Source organism: Pelodiscus sinensis, chromosome 12, assembly GCF_052426305.1.
Source record: "Pelodiscus sinensis isolate ZL-2025 chromosome 12, ASM5242630v1, whole genome shotgun sequence".
Classification (NCBI taxonomy): Eukaryota; Metazoa; Chordata; order Testudines; family Trionychidae; genus Pelodiscus; species Pelodiscus sinensis.
The window spans coordinates 14,791,887-14,819,357 of record NC_143063.1 but is presented as its reverse complement, the minus strand read 5'-3'; the positions used below and the strand labels follow the sequence as shown (position 1 = coordinate 14,819,357).

Genomic DNA, 27,471 nt, shown 5'->3' with positions numbered 1-27,471 from the left:
CCACATGCCTATATGGTGAAACAGAATTTGATCAAACAAAAGTGTGTCCAGGTACCAGATTTCTGTGACTCTGTTGCAATGAGGTCTGAATTGGTTTGCACGAGGAGCAGCTGTATCTATGCTCTATTTAGGCATCAGAAGCTGGGTGCTTGTTCTGGGGTTTTGCAGCACTCGTGCCAGGATGCAGAAAGCACCAGATATTTGGTGCCCTGCTATCAGGTAAATCTCTTCCATTTTCATAGTACAGTTAAAGGGCGGGGGAGGGGAGGGTGACTAGCTGGCAGAATCCAGATTTTACAGCTATAAAATCCTGCTCTTACCTCTTTCCCTGTGTTTGCAACAGCTCCCCAGCTCTACTCTTTGGCAGTACCACGCAGGCTGCCCTTTAAATCAGAACATCTTTGCTGTCCTCCCCTTCGCCAGGTACATGCCTGCTGGGTGGAGGAGACTGGGGCTTCTTTTCTAAAAGCTTCAGCCCGGGACATGACTCCTGTTAACTTAGCTCCAGTGTTGAGTGAAGCTGGGGAAGGGAGGGAGGGAGGCAGCGGTGGCTCTGTGGATCAGAGTGGGTGGAGAGGGAAGGGGGAGTGCCGCAAAGGAGCTGGAGCAGCGCAGATCACACTCAGAGCTTCCAGTGCAGTCCCTCTTGCAGGTACTCCATTCTCTAGTCCCTCTGCTTGCATTTCACCACCACCGCCAGCTGTTGCTGCTGCTGCTGCTGCTGCAAAGCCCCCTTCGCTGTCACAGCAACCAGGAGCTGGGTCCGGGAGCCCAGACACTGCCACTGGAGGAACCGACGTTCTCTTCCCCCCCGGAGAGAACCCAGGCAGAGACACCCTGGAGGAGGAACCTCCTGGAAGCAGGGTCACTGAGCACCAAATAACTCAGACAGATCACCACCGTGGGACCCGGAGGAGCATCAGGACTGGCCCCAGCAGGCACCCCTAAGATCCTGTCTTTCCCTGGTACTGAGGCTGGCTCCATGGAGGAGGAGGCGGCTGTGCTTTCTCCCCGGGCTAATGCCACCGAGTGCAACATCGGGAGTAACTGGACGGGCTCTCCAGTGTGTTGGCTGCAAGTGTCTGGGGGTGGCCCCGAGATAGTGATTGTGCCTGTGCTCTTTGGGCTGATTTTCCTGCTGGGCACGGTGGGGAACACACTGGTGTTAGTGGTGCTGGGGCGAATCCGATCTGGGGGGCGCCCTTCCCGCAGCGCAACTAACATATTCATCCTCAACCTGAGCGTTGCAGACTTCTCCTTCCTGCTCTTCTGCGTCCCCTTCCAAGCCACCATCTACTCCCTGCCTGAATGGGTCTTCGGTGCCTTCTTCTGCAAGTGGGTTCACTACCTGGCCATGGCCACCATGCTGGTCAGCATCTTCACCCTGGTGGCCATGTCTGTGGACAGATACATTGCTGTGGTGCATGCCAAGCGGTCACCCTGTATCCGTAGTAAGCGCAACGCCTCCCTGGGTGTGGGCATCATCTGGCTGCTGTCGCTGCTCATTGCCATCCCTGTGGCCCAGCACCAGGCCCTCATGAGCGGCCACCAGCAGGCACCCAACAGCTCCTTCTGCTGGGAACAGTGGGCTGATGATTCAGCTGCCAAGCAAAGCTACAAGGTGACCATCCTGATGGTGGGGTACCTGCTCCCCCTGGTGCTCATTACCTGCTGCTATGCCAAGGTGGGTGAAGGGAGAGAAGGGAGTCATTGGTGGTGGTCTTATAAGGAGTTACAAGATTGCCAGTTTCCCTTACCTCCTAACCAAGACTCGTGGTCAATTGGCCCACCCTATATTGCCTTTCCTGGGATGGAGGGAAGTACCCACCATCCTTGTTCCTTTCCCAAAGCTGAGGATACCAATTCCAGGCTAAGAGGGGGTGAAAAAAGGGGAGTGGGAAAAATTGGCTTAACACGACGGATCTCCAAATATTTATTTGCTTATTCCCTTCCTAGGATTGGCAGGAGAGGGGGCTGGAACAGTCCCCCCAAACACCTTTTTCAAGATTGATGGGGACTCATCCCTTACCAGTCACCCCAACTCCCATGCTGATTCTTGTAACTTTACAATCATTTTCCTACTTTTGTAAAAATGTTCTCCCCTTGTTGTTGGGTGTGACACAAAAAAGAAAACACAATTAACAGACTTTTTCTGAGACCATTAAGTGACCGTATTAGGTAACACTTCTAATAAAAGTGACTGAAGCTGATGTCCCTTTAAGATTAGCAGTATATTCTACCAGTATAACAAAACTCCTCTGAAAACCTATGCTTGAAATGTCAGTAATTGGACTTACATTAGGAAGAGGAACATCGCTTTTCTGCTGTGTTTATATTGAAATCTCTAATCTCTGTCCTTGTGTGTATGATTAAATATCACATATACAAACATCTTTCAACAAAGTGTGTCGCTTCTCCTGTGGTAGCTTAGATTGATGCTGATTCCTTTCCAGTCCATTGCTCATGGTGTGTGTGTGCCGGCAAATGGCATGTGAACGTCATTTAGTAGATGGACTTTCTTACAAATAATTGATTTAGGTACGTTAATCTCCTCGCTCCAACAGTCAGAGTAAAGTAATTGCCTGGTTACAGCTTTGCTGTAATTGTGTTTTAAAAGGTTAATTTAAATTTTGTTAGAGCACTGAATGGAAATTATCTTCTTAATCGTGTGTGTGTGTGTGTGTGTGTGTGTGTGTGTGTGTGTGTGTGTGTGTGTGTGTTTTATGGTCCTGCATCTGCCTACAACTCTTTCAAATCAAACCCTTCGAGGTTGTTTACACTTAATGCTACACCAGCACAGTTGCACTGCTACAGTTGTGCCACTGTAGCACTTCAGTGTAGACACTACCTGTGCCAATGAGAGGCATTCTGTCATCAGTACAGGTAATTCACCTCTCCAAGAGGCAACAGTGAAGTTGATGGATACACTCTTCCATCGACCAAGCACTGTCTGCATAGGGATGTAAATCATCTTACCAACACAGCTTAGGGGTGGATTTTTCACACTCCTGACCGATGTAGTGAAAACAACCTAATTTTCTAGTGTAGACCAGGCATAGATAAGTAACTTTAAATTCAAATTACCAGTTCAGCATGCCCGGTTCATAGTTTCCAGTAAGTGTCCTATACTGACTGGATGCAGAACTGACAGTGGCCAGTGACCATGTTATATCTTGATGGGACTTATTCATGGAGTTGAGTTAACCCAGTGTTTTTCAACCTTTTTTTATAAAGTACCCCCTTTTTAAAAAATATTATAAGTATCCCCCAGTACCTACAGTTTTCAGACACACAAAAAATTTTTCTATCTTTGCAACAAATTTGTTTAAACAACTTAATCGTAGCTGGGTGGGTGATGAAATTTTTGGATGTAAAAAGTACAAAAATAATAAAGCGCAGTAAAACTTAAAACAAAAATTCAATTTTCTCCAAATTTCGATTGTGTTGGCGTACCCCCCAGACTTCTCCTGAGTACCCCTGCGGTATCACTGGTTGAGAAACATGGAATTAACCTGATCCAAAGTCCATTGAAAGCTGAAGGAAACATTCACATGGACTTCCCCAAACTTTGGGTCAGTCTAATTATGTATAATGAGCAACTCCTTGTCCAATCTTAGTTTTTTCATAATTTTCCTCAGGAAACAAGCTTTTAGAAAAAATGTTAAGGATTAATATCTGGAGTTGAAAATTTCAACCCAGCATGTAATAGCATTTGTGTACAGTGTCTACTGCTAAATATAGATATATATTTTAGGTTTTATATCATCTTCATAAGAAAGTGAAGAACATTTCCAAGAAGTCAGAGAGATCAAAGAAAAAGGTAAATACAAACTTCCTTAAATCTATGGAAGCAATGAATAGTAAACTTTACTTCTGTCATATCTGGAACATAGCGTGTATCTGACAGATCTCTAAACTGATTAATGTCTCTCTATGCTGCACCATTGATAGACCCAGGGTAGTCCAAGAGCACTGGTGAGAAAAGAGTGGAAGGGGCAGCTGCTGAGAAGATCAGAGATCCACCTGCCAGAGCAACATTGTCAGCATTGCTATAGGTGAATGGGTGCCATCTCAGCCACCACACTGTTGGGCTATCCAAAGTGCAAGACTGTGGCTTCACCTGCCTCCCCGCCTCCTGGGATCCCCTGAAAACACAGTGGCATGAGTCAAGCTCTCTTTATGTGCTGGGCCCCTCCTCCCTCTGGAGAGGACTGCAACCAGCAGCAGAGTTTCATACCTCAGAGGACTCCCTTGCCTTCCTTTTGAACACACTGGTGTTGCAGCAGCAGGAGAAAGGTTTCTTTCTCCTGTCAGGAAGCTGAGGGTGGAGTGACTGGGATGTCCCTTCTGTTTGGAGGAGCACACACTGATAATGATTATGAATGAGAAGGAGCTGGGGATTCCAGTGGATGAGCAGCTAGATATGAGTCAACAGTGTGCCCTTGTAGCACAGAAAACTAATAGCATATTGGGGTGCATTAGTAGAAGTAGCACCAGCAGGTATAGGGAACTGATTATTCCCCTCTATTTGGCACTGGTGAGGCCTCATCCGAAGTATTGTGTCCAATTGTACCCCCTCCTCCCCGCATTACAGAAAAGATGTGGATACCTCGGAGAAAGTCCAGTGAAGGGTAACAAAAATGATTAGGGGGCTGGAGCACATGACTTATGAGGAGAGGCTGAGGGATTATTTAGTCTACAGAAGAGAAGAGAAGAGAAGAGAAGAGAAGAGAAGAGAAGAGAAGAGAAGAGAAGAGAAGAGAAGAGAAGAGAAGAGAAGAGTGAGGGGGGATTTGATATCAGCCTTCAGCTACCTGAAGGCAGGTTCCAAAGAGGACAGAGAGAGACTGTTCTCAGTGGGACTGATGACAGAACAAGGAGCAATGGTCTCAAGTTGCAGTGGGGGAGATCTAGGTTGGCTATTAGGAAAAACTATTTCACTAGAAGGGTAGTGAAGTACTGCAATGGGTTACCTAGGGAGGTGAAAGGATATTCATTCCTAGAGGTTTTTAAGTCCTTGTTTGACAAAGCTCTGGGTGGGATTATTTAGTTGGGATTGGTCCTGCTTTTAGCAGGGGGTTGAACTCAACTTCCTAAGGTCTCTTCCAACCCTATGATTCTATGATTCTAGGGCAGACCTTTGGAAACTGTTTAGGAGGCTTTTAAATTAGAGTAAGAGGACACATCTCACAATCAAAACCAGGTTGACTAGGATCAGGTCTACACTAGGGGTACGTCTAAACTACATGCCTCCGTCGACGGAGGCATGTAGATTAGCCAGATCGGCAGAGGGAAATGAAGCCGCGATTAAAATAATCGCGGCTTCATTTAAATTTAAATGGCTGCCCCGCTCTGCCGATCAGCTGTTTGTCGGCAGATCGGGGCAGTCTGGACGCAACGCGCCGACAAAGAAGCCTTTCTTGATCGGCAGAGGTAAACCTGGTTTCACGAGGCATATCTGTGCCGATCAAGAAAGGCTTCTTTGTCGGCGCGGCGCGTCCAGACTGCCCCGATCTGCCGACAAACAGTTGATCGGCAGAGCGGGGCAGCCATTTAAAGTTAAATGAAGCCGCGATTATTTTAATCGCGGCTTCATTTCCCTCTGCCGATCTGGCTAATCTACATGCCTCCGTCGACGGAGGCATGTAGTCTAGACACACCCTTTGGGATAAGTTTGAATTAAGACACACAACTCCAGCTACATTAATTCTGGAGTCAACGTACCTACATTCAAACTTTGGTGCCATCCCTACAGTGGGAGGTCGATGGGAAAAACACTCTTGTCAACTTCCCTTACTCCTTGTGAGGAATAGGAGTACTAGCGCCAACCAGGGCACCCTCAGCATTTGATTTAGAGGGTCCTTTCTAGACCCGCTAAATTGAACACCAGAAGATTGACTTCCAGCATGTCGATCTGCGGGTATATATAGCTGTGAGGAACAAACTTATAGCTTGCAGAAGCAATATTATTTGACTAATAATGCAGGTTTACACCAAGAGATGAAAAATACAGAAAATAATTTAAAAGCACTGATAACAGGGAAGAAAAACAGCTCTTATATTTGCCAACCCAAGGCTATATAAATGAAGGAACAAATCTAGCTGATTATTAGTCAGATTGATTTCCAACAGATTAGAACAGCCTTAAGGACAAAAAAAATGGAATTCTCTAACACCAAAAAACAACAGCTATTAACAATCCTCAGACTGAAATATAATGAAAGAGTATCCTACATGGCACAACAACACTGGAAGAAATAAAGATGGCAATCTCATTACCAAAATCAAGAGGAAAATCCTGGACCAGATAGATTCATGTTAAATTTTATAAAATGTTTAAAACAGGGGTATTGCCATTGATAATAAATATAGTCTAGTAGGCAGAATGCCAAATACCTTCTATCAAGCAGAAACAGTTTTGGTACCTATTGTACTATTTTAACTAATACTAGCATTCAAATTAGAGACAATAATGCCTATTCACCAATGCAAAACTGCCTTTAAAGATGCCAGCATTCTAAGTATGGATGCAGAAAATACTTTAAGCTTGGTAGAACACCCTTTTTATTTAGAAACTAGAAGATTTACTGGCATTGTGCAGGTCCTTAACTCAATTAATTTTTGTTTTTCTTCATTTAAATCATTGCTCTGGGGTGGAGTTGGGAATGAGGGGTTCAGTATGCAGACTGCCTTGGGAGAGAGGACAACCCCAGCCCTCTCTCACCACAGCCGTTTTGGGCCACGTGAGAAGCACCTCTTCACCGCTGCAGCTGCCCCAGGTAAATTTGGGGAGGGTTGCATGTTCCCTGGCTGGGGGACAGACAGAGAGACACACAGACAAACTCAAATATATAGTAGATAGCTGTCCCTTTGTCTAGCCCTGTCCCCTCTGGCCCATTGGGGTTATAACTATCCTAGTCGCATCTCTGGCCCCTTTCAGCCCACTGTGTTTATTATAGAGTATAAGAGTGTGTCTAGACTACAGGGGGGTTTCGAAAAAGTGGCCTTTTCTTGAAAAAACTTTCCCTAAGTCTAGACTGCCACTGAGTTCTTTCAAAATTAAATCGAAAGAACACAGAGGTTTTTTCAACCGCGGTAAACCTCATTTTATGAGGAAGAACATCTTTTTTCGAAAGTGCTCTTTTGAAAAAAGGCATTCTTGAATGCAAAGAGGACTTTTTCGAAAGAGCATCCAGACTGCCTGGGTGCTCTCTTCCAAAAAAGTGGCTCGCTTTTTCCAAAGAAGTGGTTGCAGTCTAGACGCTCTCTTTCGAAAGAGGCTTTTTTGAAAGATTCTTTCAAAAAAGCCTCTTTCGAAAGAGACTTGTATTCTAGATGTAGCCTAACTGTCCCTGCCTTCCATCTCATATCCCCAGTTGCCCCCATGTGGTCATTATATAGCAGAGCCCTCCTTTTCCATTTCATTTGAAACAGTCCCATTTCAGGTGCATCTCATTTTCCAGGCACAACCAATCCCTTACATTGCTTTAAGTTATGATAAGAGGAAGCTGCATACAGACAGATGCACACAGTCACAGGCAAATTCTCAAATATAGAGTAGATATGGTTTGGAGGAACATTTTCAGAAATTGATTAAAATCTACAATAACCCTATTGCATTTATTTGGGCAAATTTCAAAATGGCCATGTTGATCTTTGTTTGTCTGTCTATGTGTCTATCTGTCTGTTCAAGAACTGCTCCTAAATTATAAGAGCTAGGACCACCACATTTCATATGCAGCTTCCTCTTACAACTTAAAGCAAGGGCCCAACACTTCAAGGCAAAGGAAGGGCTGGCAGATACCTGAGGAGATGGGGTGGCTAGCAGACTAAGGGTCAGGGAGCTGACCCCCAATTTAGCACCAGCAAGTGTCTCTCACAGAGATGGGGGCAGAATGTTCAACACTGGCTCATAGTCCTGGGCACCCCAGGAAAGTGACAAAGTGATCATCCATTTTTATTTCATTAGTACTTAACATTAAATCAGACGTATGCTTCTATGGAAGCTCAGGCTTCTGTGATATGACACCTTTTACTTTCTCATTTTGGTACTCTTCACTCAGCAGGTGCTCGCACATCTCTCTTTTCACAAGCAGATTAGACTGTCATTTTCTTTCCCAGTTTGATTCAACCATTTCTCTTATCCCCTCATAAGCATCTCTACTAGGCAATTCTTTCAGGCTCTCTCAACGCCTGTCTGTTCTTTCAAAGTGTACTTAAAGCATGTCGAGTGTCACGCTCAGCCGCTGGCACAGTAGGTATTGCAAAGAACACTTCACAGGCCTTCATACAAATTGAATTACTTCTTGTCGTTTTTATTAAACTACCTTCCCTATTATATAACTAATTGATCTGATAGCGTGACAAGTGGATTTATTACAGACCTGGTCTTTAAAAAAACCCAGAGGCAACTCTAACAAATGAACGGCTTTCACTTTACCATTTCGTTCCAGGCTATCTGCACAAAGCAGCTTGCTGCATGTTAGAAAATCTATAAGTATCTTTTAGAAGCTGCAGAACCTATAGGTTTATAAAATATACTTATAATTTCACTGTGATCAAAGCCTAAATTGCTTTGATTTATCAAATGTAAAATTAGCATAAAAACATGGTCTCTTTGAATGAGGTGACAATTTTATGTACATTTTACCAGACTTGATTTGCATCTTCTCTTAGCACACTGAAAGAGAAAACAAAGTCAGTAATCTTAATGCCATGGTTAGCAGTTCAACCATCAGTCTTGACTCCTTTCTGACTTGCTGACTCACTACCATAATTTTAGCCAATATTAGCTAGAGTCGTTTTGCTCAATTTTTTTCCTCCCTTGTGCAGAACCAGCAAAATAAACAATTTAAAAAAGCCAACCTTCCCTTTTGATTTTGAGGTTCAACAAGGACAAGTGCAGAGTCCTGCACTTGGGATGGAAGAATCCCAAACATTGTTACAGGCTGGGGACTGACTGGCTAAGTAGCAGTTCAGCAGAAAAGGATCTGGGGATTACTATGGATGAGAAGCTAGATATGAGTCAACAGCATGTAGCCAAGAAGGCTAATGGCATATTAGGCTGCATTAGGAGGAGCATTGCCAGCAGATCCAGAGAAGTGATTATTCCCCTTTATTTGGCACTAGTGAGGCCACATGTGAATTACTGTGTCCAATTCTGGCCCCCCCACTATAGAAAGGATGGGGATGCATTTGAGAGGGTCCAGCAGAGGGCAACCAAATTATTAGGTGGCTGGAGCACATGACCTGTGAGGAGAGGCTGAGGGATTTGGGTTTGTTTAGTCTGCAGAAGAGAAGAGTGAGGGGGGATTTGATAGCAGCCTTCAACTTCCTGAAGGAAGGTTCCAAAGAGGATGGAGAGAGGCTATTCTCAGTAGTGATGGATGGCAGAACAAGGAGCAATGGTCTCAAGTTACAGTGGGGGAGGCCTAGATTGGCTATTAGGAAAAACTATTTCATTAGGAGGGTGGTGAAGTACTGGAGTGTGTCACCTAGGGACCTGGTAGAATCTTCTTCCCTAGAGGTTTTTAAGTCTCAGCTTGACAAAGCCCTGGCTGGGATGATTTAATTAGGGTTGCTCCTGCTTTGGGCAGGGGGCCGGACTCGATGACCTCGGAGGTCTCTTCCAGCCCTAGAATTCTATGATTCTATAAAAAGAAAAGGTTGATTTTGTAAACCTTTTCTCATGCAAGTCTTACTAACTTTAATGAGTCTACACATGAGTAAGGGCTTCAGGATCAGGCCTAAAACCTCCTAGCATTGTGTATATATACTCCAGCCAGCCTGACCCCTGCTTCAGTTCCTTCTTGCCAGAACAATCCAACAGAGGGAAGGCGAGTAACTCTGGAATGGACATGAGCAACACATCTGAAAGTACAATCGTTACAAAGATAAGTAACTCTTCTTTCTTCTTCGAGTGATTGCTCATGTCCATTCCAAAATGTGACTTACCAGCAGTTTAAATGGAGGAGGGATCAAAACTCGACTTGTTGCTGAGTGCAGTACAATTCTGCTGAACACCGGGCTTGCTGGGTGAGGAAATAACAAGCCATCAAGATGTGCACAGAGGACCATGTAGCTGCCCTGCAAATGTCACGAATCAGGACTTTGTGTTAGAAAGGCCACCGCTGAGGCTTGTGCCTGAACTAAGAGGGCTATGATAGGCAGGGCCAGCACCTTGGCCAAGTCATAACACAGTTTGATGCACGTAGTGATACAGGATGAGAGGTGCTGTGACAAAAACAGGAGACCCTTCATGTAGTCCGCAAAGGAAATACAAAGCTGTGTTGACCACAGGCACGGTTTAATAAGCTCCAGATAAAAAGCAAGGGCACACCTGACATGTAGGGAGTGCAGCGTCATTTCCCTGTCCTGAGTGACATGGGTAGAAAAAACAGGATGGGGTTGTAGCTGCACCTTGTCTTTATAAAGAACAGTGTAAGGGGGCTCAGCGGTAAGGGCTTATAGCTCTGACACCCATCTGTCTGAAATAACCACTACCAGAAGGACTGCCTTGTATGAGAGGTAGGCTAAAGAACAGGTGGCCAGGGATTGGCCATAAGCCAAGAGAGCATCAAATTCAGGCCCCAAGGAGGCAACGGTTGTCTGAGGGTAGAGCTGATCCAATCCCCTAAGTAACCAACCCACTACTGGATCCCCAAATGGGGATGCCGGTCCTGACCCTGCGAGGAAGGCAGACATAGCTGCTAGCTGCACCTTAATGGACAAGACAGCAAAACACTTCTGCTTTAAGGAAAGGAGGTGGTCTAGGAGCAGCTTCTTGGGGAAAGGTGCATACCCTTAGCAAGGCACCGTAGGGAGAACTGGTTCCATTTAGCTAGCTAAGTCGTCCTGGTGGTGGAAGTCTTATGACTATGCATTAGAACCTCCCTGACTGAGTCTGAACACTGGAGCTCAAGGCAGTTCAGCCATGCTGTGAGCTGGAGTGACGCTAAGTTTTAGTGGCATAGCCTGAAAAACTGAGGTCCGGCACCAGGAGGAGTGTTATGGACCTGGCCACCGACCGTGATGGGAACATGGTGAACTAATGCTGCCTTTGCCATGCTAGTGCAATCAGAATGACTACCACTTTGTCCTGTCAAATTCTGAGGAGGATCCTGGGTATTAGAAGCACCAAGGGGAACACATTGATCAACTGCTCCATCCACACCAGAAGATAGAGTGATGTCTCCTTGAAGAGACAACCCGAGGTGATCCACAGAGTCATTCTGCTTCCCTGGAAGATATGAGGCCAGCAGGCGGATGTTGTGGGAGATGCACAAGTCCCACAGGGCAATGACTTCCTGACACGGGGAAGAAGAGCAAGCACCACCGTCTGTTGATACAAAACATTGCCACGGTGCTGTCTGTCATCACCATCACACGGCTGCCCCTCAACCAAGGCAGGAACGCCTGGCAAGCTAGCTGGACCACCTTGAATTCTCTAACATTGCTATGCCCCTACTGTTATTGTGCTAACCCCTATGGCACTCACAGTCTTACCTAGGAGGACCGAGGTAAAACTGGGCAGGCTGCTGGGGCCTAAAGGCAGAGTATGGATTCTTTAAGGGTCCCTTATGGAGTTCTTCAAATTGTGAAGACAAGAGTCTGTTTTCTCCGCAAGGAAGCCCGAGTGATCAAAAGTCCTGGATGGAGCATTGGACTTCTGGTAGGAGGCAGACGCCTGCAGCTGAGTTGCACCTCATGGCAATCCTTGTAACCGTTGTACAGGCTTGTAACACGACAGGACTCACCACTGTCGGGTCTCCTGCTAGTCACTTGGGAATTAGCCTCTTTAGCCCTGGAGCACCTCCTTCTAGTGTCATGCCCGCTGTTAGCTGTTATTCTCCACCACTTTGTGTTAGGACCCACCCCAACCATGGCGTCCTTCCCTCTGAGTACTGCCCTGTCACAGGGCCCCCACACTCTGGGTCCTCCCCTCAAGAACCCCCAAGTCCCTATGCCCACCTTGTCTCAGTGACCCATTGCCAGTCTTCATCTAGCCCCTGCCTCGGGGCAAACTGGTGGGCACAAGAGTCTATCAAGGGTGGGGACAGGGGTTTACCCACCACTGCCTTATCTGGGAATGATGATGATGCTACAGGGAGTGAGGGTCTTTCTGAGCCAGAGGGTCCTCTCCTGCTTCCCCTTCTGTGGCTAGTCCTGCTGGGTTGGCGCAGGCGTGGGAATCAAGGGTGCCCCTCACTTGGCTTGGCCTGTGCCTCCGACATCGGAGTAAGGAGGCTGACATCAAAGCTGACGCTGATGGTGCCACACAGTCTGATGGAAGACAGACTCTGCTATTGCCCTATTACCACCATATGTGTTTCTCTTTCTGGCAGACTGACACCTGTGCTATGTCCCACTGCTCCAGACATACTTGTAAATACAATTGTGTTGGTTAGCAGTCAGATGTGCTCCTACTACAGGCCTTCAACTGCAACAGTCACACTTTGAAACAACCTTTTTTGGATAACACAATGCTGTGACCCCTTTCCTAACAAACATTGTAATCACAAAGCACAGATTAACTGCTGGAGCATAGTGCTAGGAGCTCATAGGGAAAGTTAGTGGTCTCATTACAAGAATGAAATTGGGAGTCTTGCTTGCCTTTCGAGAAAGGCAGACCATGGTGAGTTAAATGATACTAAGGTTCTCCATCTTGGGGAGAAATTGTGTTGTTCTCAGTTACCCCTAGTAGCTTATTCAAGCAATTCATCCTGAAAGCAGTATATTGAATGACAGCACATAATGTCGGTCGGGGTGGAGTAAAGTGTTCAAAACACTCTGTAGCTGAGAATTGTTTAGTAATTTGGGGGGAGAGGGTAGGAGAAAGTCTTTTATAGGACAGTTTCTACCAAGAGTTCATGTGACCTTCCTCCATGGCTTAAGAGGGGAATGTTAAGGAAATATCATCTTCCATTACAGAACACATAGCATTTACTGTTTCCAGATTAAAAATTAAAGAATTGGAAACAGATGTTGTGGAGGTGACATGCTTGTTACTCATCTACTCATCCAATTCTCTCATGTTTTCACTGTAGGAACAGAACTGAATGCAAACACATCCCTAATTTTGTTCTTCTATCAAGCATTGGGTAAGACTTACAGATTGATAGTTGGGTTTCTTCCATGGATGGAAAGGGAATTTAGATTTAGTGTGAGACTTTTCTAAAGGGGACGCTGTCTGTCTGAATGTCCACATTTCTTAAAATTCCCTGGGGTTGGAACTGCTGGTTCCATATTCTTTATTTCCTGCATGGTTCTGTTCTGTAAGATAGATTGAGAATGGAGAGAACCTTAAATTTGTTTCTTGGAGGGGTGAAAAAAGAGGCATAAGTGATCGGCACATGTGTACTCAACTGTGGTTCTAACCAGGAAATAGACCCTACTCATCTTGGTAAATCTGAGTTATAGGAACCAAAAAATGATAGCAATAGATAGTTTTATAATTATTTGTTTCAGATATTATATTCAACTGATGTCACACAAATATTTAAGAGTGAATAACCTTGTTGGAACATATTGTACAACTATTTTTGCACAATTCTATTTTTAGATATAGTAAAGGATCTCTCTACATTGAGGAAACATTCCAGTGACTCTGTGGCCCGTATGAACTCAGGCAATAATATTGATATTACAGCAGCAACAAAGACTGGGGCCCCTGTGTGAGAGGCAATGTACAACCATAGAATAAATTGTGTGTGCCCTGAAGAGCTGGCAATCCAAACAGACACGACAATGGATTGGACAACGGAAGGGATTTCACTCACCAGGAGGGCAAACAGGGTGGTTGGCCGAAATCTTGTCAGTACTGCAACTTTTCCCTCTGAATTTAAAATAAATAGTTTTGGGCAGGCTTTTGTTAGTGGATTAGCCAAACAGTCAGACAAGTGACAGTAGGTGAGTAGAGAGGGCAGGTGGAGTGAGGTTAATGAAAATACTCTGATGGAGGGAATGAGAGGGAGGTTGATGTAAACTGTTGAAATTGGGGAAAACTGCGACGAGTGTGAACATTTAAGCTGCAGAATACTTGAAGGGTTTGTCTATGCCAGGGAGCTAGTGCGAAATAAGCAAGGCTATGAATTCAAAGCATGATAGCTGTTCTACAATAATTCCCTGTGTGGAAACTAGGATTCTGCACTGACTACCTTTTACCGAATTAGCTTGACCTACTTCCAATATGCAGTGTGAGTTTCCACATGAGGAGGTTTTCTTGACATCTGTTCCAGGGCATTTCATGATATAGACAATCCCTAATGTAATCACTGCCAGCAGACATGCTAGAATGTTTATTCCGCATCTTGACTTAATCTTAATCTGTATATTTTAGAAATGTGAATATGTCTATCCATCTGTGAGTCCATTTGTTCAAGAACTCCTCCTAAATGGTAAGAATTAGGACTACCAAATTCAGTATGCAGCTTCCTCTTATCATAACTTAATGCAACATAAGCGTTTGGTTGTACCAGGACAATGGGATGTGCCTAGAATTTGATTGTGTCTCATAAAATGGAAAGGGAGGGGTCTGGCTGGTGGGAGTTATATTGCAGTATGACCACAGGTGGCAGTAAGGGGACAGAGATGGGGATCAGGATAACTATAACCTCATTGGGCCATCAGGGAGCAGAGGTGGAGAAAGGGACACCTGTCTACTACACATTTCAAAGAGTTTGTGTCTGTCTGTCCTGCTGCTGGGGGATATGCACCCTTCCCCCTGGCTGTGTCTGCTGCAGCAGTCAAGCTACTTTGGTGACAGAGGGCTGGGGTTGTCCTCTCTCGCAGGCAGCCTGAATACTGAACCCTTCATCCCCTGCCCTACCTCAGAACAATGATTTAAATGAAGAAAAACAAAACTTATTTGAAAATGAGCAGTCCTGTGGTACCTTATTAAGTTAAGGGCCCAAGCAACACTGACTAAGTCTTCTAGTTTTAATACATAAATTCATATGAGTCTTTAAGACTGATTTTCATAGAGCTATGCAGAACATAATGCAGTAATTATAGCTCCTTTAAGCCATTTCTGGTCTAGATTAGTTTCCAAGCAGCTGTTCAGTGGAACATAAATAGACAGCTCAGAGAAAGTTTAATGAGAATCCTTAAGCTTTCAGAGATAACTTACATTCACAGCTAATTGCATTCATCCTGAATGTAAAATGACCATATCTTAAAAATAAAATAGGGACATTTTTGTGATGACACGTCTTAAAGTCATGAAATAGTTAAACAATAAAAGTAATTTAGGTTGGTGGGGTCATTACTGCAAGCATGTGACTCAACAGTAACACATGTCTCTTGATCAGAATGAAGGATGCCCTCCTGCTCCCAGGAAATTAGTGTTCTGGATTAGCTTGTCATAAAAATATTGAACACGTCTAATATTCATTCTGAGCAAAAAGCATTTTTGATAAGGTCCATGCTCATTCAATTATTTCCTCATTCCAAATACTTCATAACATCAAATACTCATTCAGATTACACTGTTAATTATAAGCAGCATATATTCTGCTCTGAATAGTACACCCAGACGAACATTTTGTGGCTATAAAAAAAGTTTTGAAATTAAAAGTTGGTACAGATCAGGTTTACTGAAATGTAAGACATGAAATGGGTTTGCAAAATGAATTCCTAGCTTTTGTTGTGAAAAGTTTTTGCAAAATTTAGTACAGGCAGTCCCCGAGTTACGCGGATCCGACTTATGTCGGATCTGCAGATACAAACGGGGATTTTCTCGCCCCGGAGGACTGGAGCGGCGGGACGCCTGGTCCCCCCGCCCGCCTCCTCCGGGGCGAGAAAAGCTGCTCCCCGTCTCCCTGGTCTGCTGCGGGAGCCAGCAGACCAGGGAGACCGGGACCAAAGCGGCGCAGGACCCGGGGCCGGACCCGCGACCGCTTCCAGATCAGCTGGAAGCGCCGCGGGTCCAGCCCCGGGTCCTGCGCTGCTTTGCTCAGCGTCTCTCTGGTCCGGCCCGGGTCCTCCGCCGCTTTGCTCTGCGTCTCTCTGGTCTGCTGAGGGGGACGCAGCTAGTGCCCCCCTCAGCAGACCAGGGAGATGTGGAGCAAAGCCCGGGGCCTGTGGTAGAGCAGGTGGGGCGCTGCCAATTGGTCCCACAGCACCGCTCCTTGGCGCTACTGGACCAACCCGGCAGCACCCCAGCTACTCTGCCCCAGGAGTCGTGACTCAGCCGCTGCTGATCAGTTTCAGCAGTGGCTGAATCAGGACGCCTGGGGCAGAGCAGCTGGGGTGCTGCTGGGTTGGTCCAGTAGCGCTGAGGAGCGCCCGCACTACTGGACCAACCCAGCAGCACCCGAGCTGTTCTGCCCCAGGCGTCCCCAAGTTAGCCGCTGCTGAAACTGACCAGCGGCTGACTACAGGAAGCCCGAGGCAGAGTTGCTCTGCCCCAGGCTTCCTGGAATCAGCTGCTGATCAGTTTCAGCAGCAGCTGACTTGGGGACGCCTGGGGTTCTTAAGCGGCTGAATCAGGATGCCAGTTCCGACTTACATGCAGATTCAACTTAAGAACAAACCTACAGTCCCTATCTTGTACGTAACCCGGGGACTGCCTGTACATCCAAAATGGAAACTGCCTCTAGTCTGCCCCCTATTTTTAGAAAGTGATCAGTGTAACCCTGGGTGCTGCACATTTTTAACTCTGACACCAGCAGCCTGCACAAAGCATCCGCACACTGACTTCCACCATGTTGGCTATTCCTTACAGGGTGACTCCAACACCCTGCGTGCCTCAAATCCAGCTTGAGCCTTAAAAGAGGCCTGATTTTCGGAGGGTCAGTGGTCAGCACTTCTGTAAAATTGGCACCAAAATAGCATTTTGCTGCTTAAAATCTTGGCTCATCCATATCATGTGAGACAGACCATAGCCTGCAAACTGCAAAACTCTTAGGGTATGTCTACACTACCCCCCTAGTTCGAACTAGGGGGGTAGTGTAGACATACCCTTATAGAAGGCAGCCATATTGGGAGGTGGGTTAATGCTTTCTTGTTTCCAAATTAGCCTCACCTGAACACAACCCAGCAGCCAGGGTAGAAAATAGAGGCCTAATTAGGAGGCAGCTTGCAGCTGGGATTAATTAAGCACCTGCTGCCAATTAAGGCCTCTGGGGTTCCTATAAAAGGATTCCTCCCATGTGGGGGGGGAGAATTTTTAGAAGGTGCACAGAGCAGAGCAAATCAAATCAAATCCTGAACCCCAAGGACTGGCCTGTGATGAGAATGACTTGGTAAGCGTGGACCCTTGCCTCTAGGGAAATCCCAGGGCAAAAAAGGGGGCTCTGTGAGTCTCTGAGGCGCTCAAGTAACCACCAAGAAGCACAGAACCCCCAGGGAGCTACCAAGGGACTTTGTCACACATGAAACAATACACCTTTTTTACTTTCTTCTCACAAAAAGATCTAGTTCAATATATTTCAATGGAGTTTAAAGGTCTGGCTCCTTTTGCCTCCTCAAATATTTCTCTTTAAAGGTTTCAAATAATGGCAGAAACAGAGCAAATCCCTGCCACACTTCCATGTGAAATACTAGAGATTAAGTTAAAGTAATGTTGCCCCAGTTTTCTAAGGCACTGCTAGATATAGCTAATACAAGCTCTGCCATTTAATCTGTTCATTAGAACCGTGTTTCTCAAACTGCTCCGCGGAGCACCAGGGCTCCATGAGGCATCTCCAGAGGCTCCATGAGGATGACAAACTGGAAACATCGATAGGTACAACACATACAATCAGTGGACCGCTGGAGCGCCGCATAAATTTTTACGCATGCAAAGGGCTCCGGAGCCCAAAAAGTTCGAGAACCGCTGCACTAGAAAATTACCCCTTTTCTAGGAAAATAATTACATGTAATCCACTTGAACACATAATAGGGATCTGTGTTAACAAAGAACAGTGAAATTGGATATTGAAATTACATCAGGACAGTGCATTAAATATTATCCAGCCAAAATGAAGGCATGGGTTTTGCTGACCTGGCTTTTTAACATCGTTGCTTTGCTGCTAAATCTGATACATCAATTCTTATGCCCTTAAGACAACTCAAAGTCTGTCCATATAGAAACGATGTTGCATAATGTATTAAGGTGGCTTAAAAGGTGTAAATAATTATATAATACTAAAAATAGGCAGTTAGAGGGGAAGATATCCTTTTTCTTGATGGGTTTAAAAGGCATTGGCTACTCTAACTTTATTTAGACAGCACATGGCAGAATGATTGAGATGCTTTGGGGTTCACACAGGCTGGTAAGGGGTTCTGTCATCACCTGACCTGTAACCCTGGGCAGTTTTAACCCTGACACCAGCAGCCTGCACAAAGCATCCTCACACTGATTTCCACCACCGTGGCTGTTCCTTACAGTGACCCCAACACCACTTCTAGTCCCAAGTCCCCTCAAAATAATCTGCCCTCCAGTGTCCAGGCCCATGCCTTGGATTCTCTCAGAAGTCTGTGAGTGTAGCTGAAGATTTCAATATGCAGAAAGATAACAGAACAAATAATGAAGCAATTTGCAAACATCTAGAAGATAGTGAGATAAGTAACTGTCAGCATGGATTTGTCCAGAACAAATCATGTCAAATCAACCTAATAGGTTTCTTTGACAGGGTAACAAGCCTTGTAGAAAGAAGCGAAGCGATCGGTTTAGTTTATCTTGATGTTAGTAAGGCTTTTTATTCCAACTTGCATGTCCTTACCATGAGCAAACTAGGGAGATATAGGCTAGATGGAGCTACTACAAGATGGGCACATAATTGGCTGGAAAACAGTTCACGGGGAGTAGTTAGTACTTCACAGTCAAGCTAGAAGGGGAGAGCATATGGGGTCCCACAAGGATTAGTCCCTGCATCTGTCTTTGTTCAGTATCCTGGTTAATGATTTAGATGATGGTATAGTGCAGGAATAAGGAAACATTTTTGAGTCAGGGGCCTCTGACTCACAGAAAAATCAATTGAGGTCCACACACAAATGAGGAACAAAACAAAAAACAAAACCCCGCCACATGAATGTGGCCCCCAGCTGATAAGCAGAAAAAAAAAGACAACATGCCTCACTCATGCAATTCTGTTCACCACGGTTCCCCTCGCACACCAGCCCCATCAGGGGGAATGCCAAGGTTTCAGGGCTTCCCTCTAAGGCCAAATTAAGTTTTCTACAGCCTGGGGTTAGCACATTTTTGGGGCCTCTGGGGTGGGGTCAAAAATGAGGGAAGAGTGTGGGAAGGGGCTGCCAGGGAATGGGAGTGTAAGGTCTGGGCAGGTGGTAGGGGGTAGGAGTGGGTTGGGAGTGTGGGGTCTGGACAGAAGGTAGGATGCAGGAGCAGGCTGAGAGTGGAAGTGCACAGTCTGGGTAGGAGAGGGGGTGCAGGAGTGGGATGCAGCAGCAGACTGGGAGGTGTGGTGGGGAGAAAGATGGGATGGGGTGTGGGGTAAGAGTGAGAGGGGAGTGCAGGAGCGGGCTGGAGTGCGAGGAAGGAGTGGAAAGGGGTAGGCGATGGGGGCACTTATCTAGCATAGCTCTGGGGGGGGGGGCACAAATGGCTCCATGCCACCCTGCAGTGGCTTGCAGGCTCCACCCGTTTCTCCCATTGGCTGGGGATCCCAGTGACGGGAGTGGATGGGAGTGGTTCCCAGTGACGTTGCCCTGCACTGCCATTCCAGCACAGAGCCTCTTCCTCTCCTAACGGGCAGAACCTCTGGGCCTGATGGAGCTAGCGGCTTGCTTTGATCCAGCCTGTGAGGCTCAGGGTTCCCCCTCCCTCCAGTAGTGGGGAGCTGGGGGATGGTGCTCCAGCCATGCAGAGGGGCACCAAACCATGGTGTGGCTGGAATGTCAGTGCTGGCTCATGCTGATGCAGGGCTGGAGAGCCCTGAGCCTCATGGGCTGGATCAAGGCAAGCCACTGGCTGCATCTGACCATAGATTCCCTACCCTTGGTATAGAGAGTACACTTACGAAGTTTGTGGATGATACCAAGATGGAAGGGGTGCAAGTGGTTAGGAGATTAGGATCATAATTAAAAATTATCTGGACAAATTGGAGAAATGATCGGAGGCAAATAGGATGAAATTCAACAAGGACAAATGCAAAGTATTCCCCTTAGGGAGGGACACACACAAAACAGGAAATGACTGCCTAGGAAGGAGTACTGTGGAAAGGGATTTAGGGGTTATAGTGTACTACATGTAAAGTATGAGCCAACTGTGAGAAACTGTTGCAAAAAAAAATAAATAAATAAAGCAAACATAATTCTGGGATGTATTAACAGGAGTGTTGTAAGCATGACACAAGATACTCTACTCCACTGTGATAAGGCCTCTTCTGGAGTATTCTGTCCAGTTCTGAGTGCCACATTTCAAAAAACATATGAACAAATTGGAGAAAGTCCAGAGAAATGCAACAAAAATTATTAAAGGTCTAAAAAATGAGCTATGAGGAAAGATTGTAAAAACTGGGTTTATTTAGTAAGACGAAGAGAAGACAAAGTGGACGACATAACAGTTTTTAAGTACATGAAATGTTAGAAGAGAGGGTGAAAATTGGTTCTTGTTAGCCTCTGAGGACAGGACAAGAAACATATTTAACTGCAGCAAGGGAGATTTAAGTTGGATATTCAGAAAAACTTCTTAACTATCAAGGTGGTTAAGAACTAGAACAAGCTGCCTAAGTAGTCTGTGGAATCACCATCATTGGAAGTTTTTAAGAACAGGTTCGACAAACACCTGTCAGAAATCATCTAGTTAATTTCTTAATCCTTCCATGCATGCAAGGGACTGGACTAGATGACCTACTAAGATCCCTTCTGGTTCAGGTTCTAAGATTCTATTACTTCACCCTCTTCAGTTTAAGGCACAGCACTGAGACAGTTTTGTAATAAAAAAGCGTAAGTTTAACAACAATAAACAGATATTTAAGTATGAATAAAAGACACAGATATGGTTCCTATAAAACAAAACACTTTCTAGAAATTAAAACTTAACTTCAGCAAGTTAAATTCAGCAATCTTTGTGTCAACAAGATGCTCACTTATAGTCAGTTCCAGTTAGTTTTGCTTTTCAGATCAAGAGGATCTACTTTTCATGAGCTCAATGGGCAATGCTATCCTTTTGTTCCCTGGATGTTGGATGCCAAAATAACTTTTTTTCTGCTATATTTCACAGTCTATTGTTTGTCTCATGAGACCAAAAGACTTCCTGAGAGTTAAGACCTCATCCAAGTTGTGATCATGAAATGGTCTTCATTCCAGTTCATTTAGCTTGAGAGCTTTGTTTACCTTCCATGTAGATGCACTTTTCACTGTTCTCTGAGGTATTTCCTAGTTCTATTTACACTGAAGACACAGAGAAACAGACCAAATTCATGCCTTTGCCGCAGACAAGCTGGACTTGTATGCTGCTTGCAGAATCAGAGAATACTAGAACTGAAAGGGACCTCGAGAGATCATCAAGTCCAGTCCCCAGCCCTCGTGGAGGGACCAAGAACAGTCTAGATTATTCCTTGATAGATGTCTATCCAACCTGATCTTAAATATCTCCCGTGACAGAGATTCCACAACCTCCCTAGGCAATTTATTCCAGCGTTTAACCACCCTGAAAGGAAGTTTTTCCTAATGTCAAAACTAAACCTCCTTTGCTGCAATTTCAGCCTATTGTTTCTTGTCCTATCCTCAGAGGTCAAGATGAACAATTTTTCTCCCTCCTCTTTGTAACACCCTGTTAGATGCTTTAAAACTGATATCATGTCCCCTCTCAGTCTTCAGTTTTCTAAACTAAAAAAGCCCAATTATTTCAGTCTTCCCTCATAGCTAATGTTTTCTAGATCTTTAATCATTTTTGTTCCTCTTCTCTGGACCTTCTCCAATTTCTCCACATTTTTCTTGAAATGTGGTGCCCAGAACTGGACACAGTACTCCAATTGAGGCCTAATCAGTGCAGAATAGAGCAGAAGAATGACTTCTCATGTCTTGCTCACAACACCTATTAATGCATCCCAGAATCATGTTTGCTTTTTTTGCAACAGTGTCACACTGTTGACTCATATTTAGCATGTGGTCCATTATGACCCCCTGGAGCCTTTTCTGCAGTACTGCTTCCAAGACAGTCGCTTCCCATTCTGTGTGTGTCAAATTGATTATTCCTTCTTAAGTGGAGCACTTTCCATTTGTCCTTATTAAACTTCATCCTTTTTACCTCAGACCATTTCTCCAGTTTGTCCATATCATTTTGAATTACGACCCTGCTCTCCAAAGCACTTGCAACCCCTCCCAGGTTGGTAACATCTGCAAACTTAATAATCATACTCACTATGCCATCACCAAATCACTGATGAAGATATTGAACAGAACCGGTCCAAAAACAGACTCCTATGGAACTGTTAATAACTACTCTCTGAGAACTGTTATTCAGTCAGTTATGCACCTACCTTATAGTAGCCCCATCTAGGTTGTATTGCCCTAGTTTATTGATAAGATCATCATGTGAGACTATATTAAATGCCTTACTAAAGTCCAGGTAGATCACATCCACCACTTCTCCCTTGTCCACAAGACTTGTTATCCTATCAAAGAAAGCTATCAGTTTGGTTTGACATGATTCGTTCTTTACAAATCCATGCTGGATGTTACCTATCACCTTAATATCTTTCAGTTGTTTGCAGATGAATTCCATAATTACTTGCTCTATTATCTTCCCGGGCACAGAAGTTAGACTGGTCTGTAGTTTCCTCGGTTGTTCTTATTTCCCTTTCTACAGATAGACACTATATTTGCCCTTTTCTAGTCTTCTCTTCCATCTTTATTCCATGACTTTTCAAAAGATTATGGTTAAAGGGTAGTATTTCATCTATTAAAGACATATTTCCAGTTTTAAGATTTCAAGAACATAAGAATAGCCATACTGGGTCAGACCAAAGATCCATCTAGCTCAGTATCCTGTATTCCAGCAGGGGCCAGTGCCAGCTGCCCCATAGGAAATGAACAGAACAGGTAATCATCAAGTGACCCATTCCCCGTTGCTCATTTCCAGTTTCTGGCAAACAGAGGCTAAAGACCTCATCTCTGCCCATCCTGGCTAATAGCCATTGATGGAGCTATCCTCCATGAATGTATCTAGTTCTTTTTTTGAACCTTATCATAGTCTTGGTCTTCACATCTTCTAGCAAAGAGTTCTACAGATTGACAGAGCATTTTGTAAAGAAATACTTCCTTTTGTTTGTTTTAAACTTGCTACCTATTAATTTAATGTAGTAAATCCTAGTATTATGATTATCTACTTTCTCCATGTCAATTATTATTGTATAGATCTTACTCATATCGCTCCTTAGTAGTCTTTTTTTTTTGTAGCAGCCTTGCTGCAATTGGCTATATGTTTTGCCTGCGGCAGCCCAACTCCTACTACATTTAAACTGAAGAGCTGCAACTGAGGTAGCGAGCACTCCCCTCCTTATCGACTAATCAAGTAGTGGATGGAAATTCCATCGACTACTCAATTAGCTGATTAGCCACATTTTAACATTCTTAGTCTGCAGAAGACAACACAGAAGACAATCTGTACATCAGCAGTGCAGAAAAATGTTATCTGGTGATACACTTCAAAAGAGTATATTTGAAAGGTTTACTAGACTATAGGAAGGGAAGAGAACCCCTTCCTTAGCCATCACTTAAGGTCCAAAAGAATTCAACCTTCTTGGTATCTGTGTAAATGTAGATCCTTCCATTAGGTGGGATGAAGATGCTGAGAATCTTGAGTGCTTTCTTGCACTTCTATGGAACAAGAAGCAAGAGCAGTAAGTTTCTTCAAAAGCTTATGTGATTGTCTTATGATAAATACAACTCTGAATCCCTTCAACTTTGATCCTATATAATGTAACTGCAGATAAGTTGAAGCATCTGGGATAACCTATACAAAAGTCCCATTCTCTCAATCCTGCTAGTCTTTTGGCCTCACATGTGGCAGTAGTTACATAGGTTGTGCATTTTGCAAAGTATGGCCTCTCATCAAGCCTTAACTTCTTATTTCATAGGGGCTTCACTACCTTCAGTCAGTACAGGTGACTTCACAGTAACTAACACACACATTGATAGCACCTTCATTGACACAGGTCTCAAAATAAGTTTATTCTTGCAACACCTTTGTCTCTGGAGTATTATCCCTACGGCTGTGTCTAGACTGGCCAGTTTTTCCGGAAAATCAGCTGCTTTTCCGGAAAAACTTGCCAGCTGTCTACACTGGCCACTTGAATTTCCGCAAAAGCACTGACTTCCTACTGTAAGAAATCAGTGCTTTTTGTGGAAATACTATGCTGCTCCCGTTCAGGCAAAAGTCCCTTTTGCGCAAAACTTGTGCGAAAAAGGGACAGTGTAGACAGCTGAGATCTGTTTTCCGCAAAAAAACCCCGATCGCAAAAATGGTGATCGGGCCTTTTTTGCGCAAAAGCATGTCTAGATTGGCCACGGACGCTTTTCTGCAAAAAGTGCTTTTCTGTTAAAAGCATTTCCAGAAAATCATGCCAGTCTAGACGTAGCCTACTTGTATAGGTCTGATGCTAATGTTAGGGTTAGATGACTGACTTATGACTTATGTAGTCCCCTTACTAAAAGGGGCCTCTGACTTTTCCTGGGAGGATTCTTTGTGCCACAATCTAGCGCTAGAGACTACAACTCCCATGAGCCCTGGAGGAAAAAGGAGGAAGGGGATTCATCTGGGCATTTTGGGAGAGAGAGAGGCTTTCCATTTTCGGGAGAAAGGAGCCAGGCTGCTGTGTTGCAGCTAGAGCCTGGGACTGAGAGCATGTGGGGCTTGGATCTAGCAGGCTGCTTCAGGGGCTGCTGATTGTCCCTAGATGGGAAAGACTCTGGCTATGCTTGAAAAAGGCTACATATTCCTGCACACAGGAGGAAACTGAGAGTAACTGGGCTCTTTGGGTAAGTGCTTCCTGGAACAGACCTCAGAGATACAGACTAATTCTGGGTCCAAAGAGAGGCAGAGTGACCAGCCCAGTGAACCAGAGCTGCTGGCATTTGATGGAGCCAGCTGCAGTGGCAGAGGAATTTTGCAGCTGGCTGCTCAGCTTGGACTCACACACACAGGACCTGCAGAGTGCTGTCTCCACTCCAGCTGCAGACCTTCAAGCACGCCCATGCAAGTGTTTGGGACTTTGAATCCAGAGGAGTGCATGCTCTGGGGTGGGATAAATGGTGGCAGTGCAAATGCCAGACAGATAAGTTCCTTTTATTTGTGTACTTTAATTGATTTTATTCACGGTTAATCTTTACTTAACTTAAAGAAACATTTAAGTTAAGTAAAGGTGTGTTAATTCTAATTTAATCAAATAGATGTATATTATTTATAATTGTCCTGGAGTTAGACCCGGATTATTGCAGAAATAATTTTATTCCTGGAGGCTCCTAAGGCACACCATTAAGTGTGTACAGGGCCAGTAAGATGGAAGCACCACCATCATATATTCTTTAGTGTGTGTGTGACTGTTCCTGAGTAACACAGGGAGGAAAAGGGGGTTTACATCCACATGGGAAGTTTGTGGCAGAACTGAAAATAGAAGCACCATGCCCTAGCTCTAGGAATTTGCACTATAAGACCCTACTCCCCATTCAAAGTTTTGTCTTCATCATTTCAAGCTTATTTCTCTATTAAACAGTAAAATAAAAAAAGTTAAAGAAAAAAGTTAAAGAATTTTCAAGTGAGCTAAGTGGAGACAAAGCGTTGGAGGTGTTTACCTTGGCATAGCTAAACGAGGGCCACACTGTATCTTCCAGCTGAGGTTGATCTCACCCATTTCACATCGCAGTAAAATTCAAGCAACATTGTCTCCTCCGTTTCCACAGAGGGATTGCCAATGCACAATAACTGTCAGCTAGAACTAAAATAAAAAGAAACAAAACTGCTTTTCTTGTCAGGGAGCCTTTACAAGTAGGGACGAAGACCCTGACAACTTTGGCTGGTGTTACATCAGGTAGCTTTCTTCCTTCTGAGAGTATGTTGAACTAGAGCTCCAGTGGTACAATTAGAGTTATGGTGGGGCTTGAATTCATTTCAGAAAACAAAAATACCCCCAAGGTCCTGGACCTGCTTTAATTAAATATCATTATTCAACCTGGGTCTGTTGGGTCACCTCGATGCCATTCCACCTATCCAAAAGGCATGTTCCTGAGTTCCATTACACAGCTGCAGCATTTCAGTGGTCTACTGCATATTGTGCCTATTAAGCACTTGGAGAGCCTTACAAAAGAGGCACTATAGATCTGTACAATGGTAATATTAATGCTCTGCAGAGTTAAAGAACAGCATGAAATAGAAATAAAGATGATATTGTTTTGGGTTATTTTGAAAGTATGGGATTTGATCATGGGTCTAGCAGTGGCCAGTGCTGCACACAAGAAGGAAAATAAACCTTATAGTACATGCCCAGAACTGATCATTTTTTGCACTGGCTAACACATGGCTTTGTCTTTTCCAGACAGCGCAGACAGTGCTACTCGTGGTTGCTGTGTTCTTGATATCCTGGCTCCCACACCACATCATTACCATGTGGGCAGAGTTTGGTCAGTTTCCTCTAAACAACATCTCCTTCACTTTTCGCATAATCTCTCATTGCTTAGCCTATGGGAACTCTTGCATTAACCCCATCATCTATGCTTTCCTCTCGGAGAACTTCCGCAAGGCCTGCCGGCAAGTCTTCACCTGCAAGTTCCTCCTGAAGCCAGCTCCTGCTGAAAAGCTTGTGAGAATACGCATGGAGAACTTTTCTACTACTCACTCAACAACTAACGTGTGACCTGGGCATAAAAAATGAGAATGCATTACAGTAAAATGATAATCCACTGAAAGAGAAAATTGGGAGGATGGGGAGAACACATTTGTATAGAGACGATTCTGGGGCAGAGTGCTTTAAAGACTTATTCATCATGCTAAAGGAATTCTGAACCATTCCTTAATGCAGCAGCGTGAATCCCTTCACACTAGGGATGTGAACATGTACCCATGTAACCAATGAGCCCAACCTCATTGGTTAATGAGTACAGTTACACATAGGCACTGCCCACCCCCACACTGTTCCCTTTGAGGCCTTTTAAGCCAGCTCCCCACATGTGCTGGCTCTCGCCTGCTCTCCCCTCCCCCACCCCTCCCGCTACTGTTTCTGATAGGAGCTAGTACTCACCTGCCCCTCCCCCGCCCCCCATGTAAATGTATAACCACTGAAATTTTCAGTGGTTACATATTAACTTAGCTAAATGTATTTTTAATATCTCTACTTAACACAGGCACAGCTGGCCCTGTTGTGGCTTATTAACTACCAGATTCTTTATAGCAGTGGTACTCACATCATATAAGCTCCTGAATACTTGCAGATTCAGAGAGACTGAGGCCTAAGTTTAGATGGAGGGTGGGGTTTTATCAGATAAGGAAAAAAAATCCAGCTTTGTGTTCAGCAAAGAGCAGTCAATCTG

At 44.7% G+C, this 27,471-nt stretch overlaps 1 protein-coding gene across 1 annotated transcript; it reads left to right on the top strand.

The window, feature by feature from the left end:
* Nucleotides 1–638: 638 nt before the first annotated feature.
* LOC102448953 (galanin receptor type 1-like) lies at nt 639–27,471 on the top strand. The gene is made up of 3 exons (XM_006117647.3): nt 639–1,684; nt 3,755–3,820; nt 26,481–27,471. Exons 1-3 carry the CDS (start codon nt 983–985, stop codon nt 26,796–26,798), a joined length of 1,086 nt encoding a protein of 361 aa, XP_006117709.2. The 5' UTR covers nt 639–982; the 3' UTR covers nt 26,799–27,471.